The sequence below is a fragment of the Petaurus breviceps genome, unplaced genomic scaffold, assembly GCF_028583685.1.
Source record: "Petaurus breviceps papuanus isolate PSGF00001 unplaced genomic scaffold, PetGlider_PUasm1.0 400, whole genome shotgun sequence".
NCBI lineage: Eukaryota > Metazoa > Chordata > Mammalia > Diprotodontia > Petauridae > Petaurus > Petaurus breviceps.
Window position 1 is genome coordinate 1406283 of NW_027186316.1, and position 10259 is coordinate 1416541.

At 48.4% G+C, this 10259-nt stretch overlaps 1 protein-coding gene across 4 annotated transcripts in view; it reads left to right on the forward strand.

Annotated features, from left to right (window-relative positions):
* Positions 1 to 10259, forward strand: part of HEPH (hephaestin) — a 68597-nt gene that overhangs the window by 13845 nt on the left and 44493 nt on the right. For 3 of the 4 annotated variants that reach the window (XM_069100401.1, XM_069100403.1, XM_069100404.1), the window contains exons 3-5: positions 4079 to 4323; positions 5509 to 5721; positions 6572 to 6754. In XM_069100401.1, coding sequence (XP_068956502.1) covers positions 5610 to 5721; positions 6572 to 6754 — 295 coding nt within the window. In that variant the 5' untranslated portion in view covers positions 4079 to 4323; positions 5509 to 5609. The remainder of the gene's footprint in view (positions 1 to 4078; positions 4324 to 5508; positions 5722 to 6571; positions 6755 to 10259) is intronic. The other variant, XM_069100402.1, reaches the window with a different exon arrangement.

A 10259-nucleotide genomic window follows, 5' to 3' on the forward strand; every position in this document is an offset into this window, starting at 1 on the left:
TCCAGTGCCATTTGCAGAGCTCCAGTCATGGGGAATTCACCATGTTCCTCCTATAACATCCCCAACCAGCTTTTATCCAGTGCCATTTGCAGAGCTCCAGTCATAGGGAACACACTATCTCCCAAGGCAGCCTGTTCTGCTTTGTGGACAGATTTGAGAGGAGTGTCTTCCTTATTGTGAGCTAAAATGGGCTTCTCAGTAGCTTTCCCTCCATGGATCCTGTTTCCACCCCCTGGGACCAAGCAAAATAAGACTAATCCCTCCCTGGTGGAAAGTCTTGGAATATTCGATGTTATCCATCATGTTCCTCCTGAGTCTTATCTTCTCTAGGGGATCACACCCAGTTCCTTTCTTCTACCAGTGCTCTGCTTCCTTCCCTGGCTCCTCTTCCTCCTCCCAAGCCCTGAACATCGGATGGCTTAGGGTCTTCTTCACCCCAGAAATGCAGATAACAGTTTGTCAATATCCTTTCAAAAATAGAACTAATTTGAAAACAATGTTCCAGATGTGCAGGTATAGTCTGACCAGGGTTGAATACCAGAGACTATCTCATCCTAATGTCAGATTGTAAATAACCTGAAGATGAGGATTTGAAGGAACCAGGGCATCTTCTACTTGTGATCAATGGCATGTGTTATGATGGGATTGGCCAAGATCAGGAATTCATCTATTGCCATATCAGGCCTCAGTTGATGACCAAGGTCAGGATTCAGTCTGTGGTTGTGATCAGTACTAATAGCAGGGGTGTACATGGGGGTAGGGGTAAGAGGGAACCAGAAAGGGTCTCCTGCAGATGATGGGATTTGAACTGAATCTCCAAGGAAGTTAAGGAAGCTGAGAGGCAGAGGTGAGGAGGGAGAGCAATTCAGGCATGGGGCACAGCCAGAGTAAAAGCACTGAGGTGGGAGATGGAATGTCACGTGGGAGGAATAGCAAGGAGGCCACCTTAACTGGAAGATTGGAAAGGTCAGAAGGTGCCAAACTATGAAGGGTTTTAAATGCCAAACATCTGATCTCAGAGTTAATAGGGAGCCACTAGAGATTCTTGAATAAGGGAGTTACATGGGCAGACCTTTGCTTTAGGAAAGTCACCTTGGCAGCTGTGTGAAGGATGGACTGGAGTGGGGAGGGACTTGAGACACAGAGACCAATGAGAAGGCTGTTGTAATAATCTAAGTGAGAGTTGATGAGAGCTTGTACTAGGGTGGTGTCTGTGTGAATGGAGAGAGGAGGACTATGGGAGAGACATCAGTAAATTAGAAATGCTAAGATTTGACAGCAAATTAGATACATGGAATGAGTGTGAGTAAGGAATTAAGCATGTTACCAAAGTTACAAGCCAAGGTGACTGAGAAGACAGTGGCCATCTTGATAGTAATAAGAAATGTAGGGAGGAGAGCCAAGATGGAGAATTGGGGGCAGCCACCCAGTTGAACTCTCCTAACATTCCCCTTTGAACAACTTTAAAATAACACCTCAAATCAAATTTTGGAATAGTAGATCCAACAAATGGTTGGGGTGAAGCATTTTTCTCCCCTAAGAAAATTTAGGAGGTCAAAGGAGAAATTGGTGGTAACTGGGTGGAGACCAGTCTGGAGCCCACACATGTGGAGGGTGAGAATGAAATGAAGGGGTGAGGAAGGATGCACTGGGAGAAGAGGGGCAAGAGAGGTAGGATGGGGGAAATTATCTCGCGTAAAAGAAAGAGCTTTTACAATGGAGGGGGAAATGGGGGCATGGGCAATACTTGAACTTCGCTCTCATCAGAATTGGTTCAGAGAGAAGAATATATATATATATATATATATATATATATATTTATGCAAACATACATATATACATACATACATACATGCGTACACACACTCAGTTGTATAAAGAAATATAACTTATCTAATGGGGAAATAGGAGGGGAAAGGGGATAAGAAAAAGGGGGGGGTGATAAAAAGGGAGGACAGATTAAGGGAGGCAGAGAAATAAAATAGACTTGAGGAGGGGCAGGATAAAAAGAGGGAGAAAAAGGAACAGAAGAAAACGAAATGGAGGGAAATACACGGTTAGTAATCAGAACTCTAGATGTGAATGGGTTGAGCTCATCCATAAAGCAGAAGCAGACAGCAGAATGAATTAGAAACCAGAATCCACCAATATGTTGTTTATGAGAGACATATTTGAAACAGAAAGACACACAAAGTTAAAATAATGGGCTGGTGCAAAATGGGTCGGAATCATGATTTCAGACAAAGCAGAAACAAAAATTGACCTAATTAAAAGGGATAATCAGGAAAACTACGTTTTTGTGAAAAGATTCCATAGACAATGAAGTAATATCAAAAGGTTTTACAGCAAGTTTCTCTAATAAAGACCTCATTTCTTAAATATATACTGAGTACAGAACTGAGTCAAATTTATAAAAACAGAGCCATTCCCCAATGCATAAATCATCAAAGGATATGAATAGGCAGTTCTCAGATGAACAAATCAAAGCCATCTATAGTTATATGAAAGAAATGCTCTAAATCACTACTGATTAGAGAAAGGCAAGTTAAAACAGCTCTGAGGTAGCTTACCACCTGTAATGCAATGCCAAGGAAAGGCAACTTCCCAAGGTTCAGAATACCAGCATAGGTGCTCTCCATTTTACTCAGTGACAAACCAAGAACAGAGAAGGTCAAAACATGACATCATTCAAAATACAGCATTTACTAAGTGTGATTAAATAATCTCCAAGTACTACCCCACCCCAGGACCTTCCAATCATTCAATCAATTACAAAGTCCCTGTTCTAAATACTTCTCCACCCCTAGGCTGTACCTTCATTTAGTCCATCACAAAGCCCCTCTTCTCAAATGGAGATTAGTTTCCAATCTAAGTAAAGTACATTCATTTATTCAACCATAGAACACAAAAAGGTCAAAAGTTCCCCACCCCTGGATCACAATTGAATCTACCCCAGAGTTACACCAAGTTTAAACACAGCACTTAATACCCAAATGGAGGTCTTTTCTTCATCTTGACACGAGGCAAGTTCTCAGCAATCTTAGTTCCTGGGGAGACAAGACTTAGCAAAACCACAAGATACATTGCCAGTCCCTTCATGAATTTATCCTCTGTCTGTAGAACAGTCCTAGAACCCCTGAACACATTAGCAAAGCCCTCTCCCAGGATTTCTGTAAACATACAACAAGAAAATCCTTCTTCAGGGCTTCTGAACCAACAGAAAGGCTCCCAGACCCCTGCAACAACAGCACTGTCCTTCACCAGTGGACAGTATTCATTCTGTCTGCAGGACAGTCTCCAGACCCCTGCAACAACAGCACTGTCCCTCACTAGTGGACAGTATTCACTCTCTGTCTGCAGGACAGTCTCAGGGCTTCTTAGCGAACAGCCAGGTTCCAGGACTTCTTCAACAAAAGGACTGTCTTTCACCAGTGGACAAATCTGGCAAAACAACATCAAAACAGACAGACAAAGTACCAGCAAAACAGCCATGTCTCCTCAGTCCTTGGCAGCTCAGGGGGCAGGTCTCAAAAGTCCAGGGCAATTCAAAGCGGCCACCAGCAATTCTCTTAGTCTCTCTCTCTCCACGAGGTGCTGCTTCCAAAAAGATCTTCCGCCTCTCTCTAGTGTCTCTCCAAATCTACCTCACCAGCTCCTCCCAGTTCAGGACTTTCTTTTCACATCAACAAGCCCATCCCACAGGTGGGATTAACAAACTCTGGGTTTTAACACAATCAATTTGAAAACCAAGCCAATACAGGGGAATCTTTAATTGCCATTACTATCACAGTGCTGGAGCAGGGATTCTTGACCTGGCATTCATGGATAGATTTCAGGCGGTTGGAGAACATGGATGGGAGAAAAGGGTCAGCTTTATTTTCCCTAATCTTTTCTTTCTTTTGTGAACTGATTTTCTTTTTTGTATTTTAAAACTTGTTCCTGAGAAGGTGTCCATACACTGTGTCCGTAGACTGCCCCATAGACTGCCCTGGCATCACTAGCCAAGGAGTCCAGGAAGCCCTCTGCTCTCAGGAAGGGCCACTTGTCACTGCTTTTCTGCTTCTCCCTCTCCCCTCAGGGTGGCTGCTGGTTTCCTGGAGCCCGGCAAGGACCGAATTGGGAGTATCTACCATAAGACTGTCTATAAAGAATACTCAGACAGCTCCTATACAACAGAGGTGGCCCAGCCAGCCTGGTTGGGCTTCCTGGGCCCTGTGCTATGGGGGGAAGTGGGGGACGTTATCCTCGTTCACCTAAAGAACTTCGCCAGACGCCCCTACACAATTCACCCCCATGGTGTCTTCTACGAGAAAGACTCTGAAGGTCAGCCGGTGTGCCCTCTCTTCCCCAGGCCAGGCCCCTTTTCCTGATTTGAGGGAGTTTGGAGGGGCTTCTGGAGGGCCCTTGCAGGCCAGGAGTAGGCAGACCTGAACTCAAGGCCTGGCTCTGCTGTCAAAATGGGCACTTCCTTGACCTCTCTAGGCCTCAGTGGCCCCCTCTATAAAATAAGGCTAATAATTATGTTCGGCTTACATTGAGGATCAAATGTGTGGTTTGTGGGGGAGTGTTTGGAAAATCTGGAAGTACTGTTCACAGAGCTTGAAGCCAAAGGGTTCAACATGTTAGAGTTCCAACATGTTTATTTTACAGAAAAAGAAACTGAGGCCCAGTGTGGACTGGCCTGAAGTCACCTAGTAAGGGAGTAGCAGAGCTGAGTCTTGAAACCAGATCTTGTGGCTTCCTATTCAGAGCTCTAGTTTATATCATGAGGTGACACCAGCTGGGACAAGCGGCCATGAGTCTGGTACCAGGCTCTTCAAACTCTCATCTCAAAGAGATCCTAGGATTTAGTGCTGGAGGGAACTTTATGTGCCCCAGCTGGGCCAGCTCCTTCATTTTATCAATGAGAAACCAGGGAGAGGGAGGGGGCACAGAGGGAGGGAGAAAGAGAGGAAATGAGATAGGAAGGGAGAGAGGAAGGAAGGGAAGAATGGAGGGAGGGAGAAAATAACTTTCTGAAACTTGAAAAATAATTTGGCTCACAGGGAAACCTATGCCAGTCCCTGTGCCAAGTTCTGAGATACAAATACAACCCTAAGACACCCCCTAAATGGATGCTGGGAAGTGGGGGGCAGAAGGGTACCCACTTGAAGCCTGCCATTTAGTACCAGGGAGGCCTAGGCCCTGGCAGGGTAAGGCAGACTCTTCATGCAGCATTCTCTCCACTATTCATGTAAAAACTGGTCTATTCTCTTAGCACTTTGGGCCTTAGGAGCTCTCGGTCTTTGACTGCTGGGTAAAACTTTTCTCACCTGGGGGAACTGAGGTATGGGACAGGCCAGAACCTCCCTCAGGTTGGTGCCTCCTAGATCCCAGAACCCCCCTTCCCCAAACCTGGCAGCAGAACTCAGGTGACTTGGGTGTCTTGCTTCCCAGACTAATCTTCCCCCAACCCCCTTGTGCAGAGGTGAGGGTGAAGAGGAAACGTGTATTTTTTCTGTTTCCCAGGTTCCCTGTACCCAGATGGTACCTCTGGGGGGCTGAAAGCAGACGATGCCGTTCCCCCAGGGGGGAGCCATACCTATAACTGGACTATCCCTGAGGGCCACATGCCCACCCATGCTGACCCTGCTTGCCTCACTTGGATCTACCACTCCCATGTGGATGCTCCCCGAGACATTGCCTCTGGCCTCATTGGGCCCCTCATCACCTGCAAAAGAGGTAGAGTCTCCTAGCCAGAGGAGGAGGCTGGGGCTGCTATTGGGATGGGAAAGTTGACAGCTGCCACCAAGAGCCCCCAGAAGGCCACCGGCTTCTCCTCCACTCTGAGGCTGTTTTTAGGCAGTAGATCAAACAGAGAGCCCAGGCATCTGGGAACCTGTGCTATGGCTGGAGAGGAAGTGGCCAGGAGATCCAGAGCAGGCCTTTGTGTGGTGGCACAAGGTAGCTGTGGGGCGGTTTTCCCTGTGCGTCTTTGTGTTTCCCTGTGGGAGGTCTCAGGAACCAGGCTGTGCTATAGAGCTGCCTGATATCTTGGACCCAGACAACAGGAAGGGGCTGGGGGATGAAGACTCTCAATGTTACAGCGTTATTGACTGTCAAAGTCAGCAGGACTGCCTTCCTCCATCCCTTTTTACACTACCATCTTATGCCTCCTCCCTCACCACCTTGGTGAAGCTCACTGTGGTATGTATGTGGGTGTGACCAGGGTGGGGCCTACTCAGGGTGTGGCCTTGGTTGGGGTATGGATTTTTAGGGTTGTGGCTGGTTTGGGGGAGGGATGTTAGGGGTGTGGTGAGATTGGGGGCTTGGCCAGGGGAAGGTATGGCCTGGCTACATATGTGATTAGGAGTGGGACTGTGGTCAGGATGTGGCCCTAGCTAGGTCTGGGGCAGGATGGGTGCAGGGTAAGCTATTTAAGTTTTAATTGGAGCCCCACATCAGAAGGCCATACACCCTTCCTGCCATTGGCCAAACCTTCCTTGTGGGATGTTTCCTCAGTTTCCTCTCCTGTCCCCTTTGTCATCCAGCCCTTGGGATTCTTCATGGCCTTTTCACTTCATGCCTCCAGGCACCCTGGCTGGAAGCTCCCCTCCCAGGAGACAGGATGTGGACCAACACTTCTTCATCCTCTTCAGCGTGGTAGATGAGAATTTGAGCTGGCTCCTGGATGAGAACATCGCCTCCTTCTGTTCAGACCCTGCCTCAGTGGACAAAGAGGATGAGGCTTTCCAGGAAAGCAACAAGATGCACGGTGAGCCTGCCAAGGGGAGGCAGAGGTGGAGGTGGGGCTTCATGTCCTTGGCCTGATTGGCAATGCACAGTCTCTGGGCCCCATCAGCTTGATGAGATGGGAGCATCTCTGGCCATGGGTGCCCAGGGCGGAGCAAAGGCAAAAAAGAGTAGGATGGGCCACTGCCATCAGGCAGATCATCAGGAACTCTAGAAGGTCTGCCTGTTTGGGCGAGGAATTGGCCTTTCCCAGATTTCCTAAAATGTCAGAGCTGGAAGGAATCAACAAAAAACCTTTATTACACAGTACTCTGTGGCAAGCACTGTGCTGGTCCCTTGGGATAGAAAACCAAAACAAGCATTCATTGAGCACCTACTGTATTCCAGGCACTGTGCTAAGGCTGGGGATGTAAAAAGAGGCAAAAGACAGTCCCTGCCCTCAAGGAGCTTACAGTTGAATGGGGAAGACAACATACAAATAGATACAAAGGAAGGATACAGGATTGATAGGAGGGAAGGCCCTGGAATTCAGAGGGCTTGGCAAAGGCTGCCTGGAGGAGACAGGCCTTCAATCGGGACTGAAGCAGAGGAGGGGTAGTGTTCCAGATCTGGGGGACAGCCAGGTAGAAGGCCTGGAGCTGAGATGGTGGAGCAGCCAAGAGGCCGGTGGCGGAGAGTAAGGATAAGAAGTCTGGAGAGGTAGGAGGGGGCTGGGCGATGAAGGGCCTTAAATGCCACACTAAGCCTGCTGAACTTGCTCCTGGAGGCAGAACTGTGACTGGCTACACCGCCTGCCAAGGGCTGCCCTCCCCAGCTCCTGGCCAGGCCCTGCAGTGGCATGTTTCTCATCGGACCTTGCCCTCAGTTTCCCCTTTTGCTCACCCTGCCCCCATCTTCCCCAGTGTCCCTTGTCGCATTCAGAGGAAGCCCCAGTGAGAGACAGACAAGACACAGCTCACGTGAACTTGTGTAGTGTGTGCGTGTGTGCAGATGTGGTAAAGGAAAGGGAGGCACAGAGTTATGAGACTTGGCCCCTTGCCTTGAGGACATCACAGTCTAGGAGAAACAATATTCTTATAGTTATTCCATCTTGTTACCTAGTTACATGAGTGTAGAGAGCTAGGAGAGGCAGCAGAGTCCAGTTACTCCAACCTTTTCATTTGGTGGGAGAGGAAACTGAAGCCCAGGAAAGGAAAGAGGCTTGTCCAAAGTGGCATAGGTAGCAGGCCTCAGGTATGAGATTTAAAGCCCAAATCCTTTGAGGCCCAGGCCGGGGCTCTTTCACCGAATTGGGCTGTCTCTAAACCCAGATCTGGCCCTGGGGTCAGTCCCATGATTCCTCCAGACCCAGGACTGGGTTTCTAACTCCAAACCTTAGGGGCCTCCTTGCAGTATACCGTGCTTCCTTCTTGGGTCCAAGGGAGGGTGAGGTTATACCCAGGCAGGCTCTGGGTAGGAGGTATGGGCCAGGACAGGACATCTGATGGCTTCGGATGGTCAAGAGACAGGGATTGTGGACTCCCAGGCAAGGTGAAAGTTAGATTGAACTCTGAGGAATTTCTCCACACCCTTATTGCCCTTTTCTCTTTGTTTTAACCTGGACTTTTTCGGATTGTGTGGTTGGGAGTTCTGTAAGTTTTCCTCACTACCTGTGTGACCTTGAGCAAGTGTCTTCACCTCTCTGGGCCCCAGTTTACTCATCTGTAGAATGGAAGCTCCTAGGGTCCTAGCTCTAGAGCTGGAGGGACCTTAGGGACCACTGAGTCAGATTCCCTCCTTTTCCTCCTCTTCCATCTCTCAACCTGCTGTTTGTTTCCCTCCTATCTGCACACATGCCCAGCCTCCCAGCCTCCTTAGTGGAGCCTTCCATTGTCCCTAACTATCATCCCACAGCTCTCCTCCTTTTTGTGGCTAAACCTGAGAAGGTCCCCTGTAAGAGATGCCTCCATTTCCCTTCCTCTCTCTCTCTCTTCTTGAATCCTTCCACTCTGGCTTGAGATCTCATTGGCACTCCCAGTCGGCTCTCTCCAAAGTTACCATTGATCTCTTAATTGTCAAGCCAAGGCCTTTCCTCAGTCCGAATCCTCCTTGACCTCTCTTCAGCCTTGGACATTATCAATCACCCTCTTCTCTTTGATGATCTCTTTTCTTGTCACTCCTCTCTCTCTTGAGGTCCTCCTTCTGCCTTTCAGGTGGCTCTTCTGTCGACTTTGCTGGATCCTGCTCTAGATCACACCCCCTCATCATAGCTGCCCTCCACGGTTCTGTTCTGGACCCCTTCTCTTCTCCCTCTTGACCATTTCATGGAGATCTCATCAGCTCCCGTGGATTTCATTACTCTCTCTGTACTGAGGATTCTCCCATCTGCCCACCCTGTCCCAATCTCACATCTCTGATTGCCTTTCAGACATCTTGAATTGAATTCCAGTAGATATCTTATGTCCCAAACTGAACTCATTATCTTTCCCCCAAGCCCTCCCAAACTATTAGTGTTGAGGGCAGCCCCATCCTCCCACTCCCTCCTGCTTACACCCTATGAGTTATTCTGGACTCCTCACTCTCTCTCACCCCCCTATATTGAAGCTGTTGCCGAAGCCTGGTGATTTGACCTCTGTGGAAGCTCTTTAGGATGCCCCTTTGTCTCCTCAGCCACTGCCCCACCCTGGTGCAGGCCCTCATCTCCTCTATTTGCAAATATTGCAAGATCCTTCTTGGGGGTGGGGTGGGAGGGCTGCCTGCCACAAGTTTCTCCCCACTCCAATCCATCCTCCATTCAGCCACTGAAGGGATATCTCTAAAGCACAGGTCTGACCATGTCACCTCCATACTCAGTAAACTTCAATGGCTCCCTATGGCATCCAGAATCCAATCCAAGATGCTCTGCTTGTCATTCAAAGCCTTTCATGACCCAGCGCCCTCCTACCTCCCTGACCTATACTCTGGCCCAGTGACTCCAGCCTCCTGGCTGTTCCACAAGTGAGATCCTCCATCTCTCAGCTCAGGGCATTCTCTGTGGCTGTCCCCCACACCCAGAATCTTTTCCCTCCTTTGTTCTGATTGCTGAACTCCTCTCTGGCTTCCTTTAAATCCCAACTAAAGTCCGACCTCCTACAGGAAGCCTTCCCCATCCCCTCTTCATTCCAGTGCTTTCTCTCTGGTCATTATTTCCCATTTATCCTGGCTATGGCTTGTTTGTATGTATTTATTTGCATGTTGGGTCCCCTATTTGATTGAGGGTAGGACCTGGCTTTGCCTCCTTTTATATCCTCAGCACCTAGGACAGTGCCTGCCAGGTACACATGGTGGGTATTTCATAAATGCTTGTTGACTGATGCCTGGAAAAGTTAAGCGACTTGTGCAAAGATAGGTGAGGAAACTGAGGCCCAGAGAGGTTGAATGACCCAGATCTTCTGATTTTCTACCACATCTAGAGCCATGAGCCTATGAGCTCTCATCCCATATTTTGAAGATGAAATGATGAAGATCATGGCCTCACATCATTTAGGATCTTAAAGCCCTATACAAGT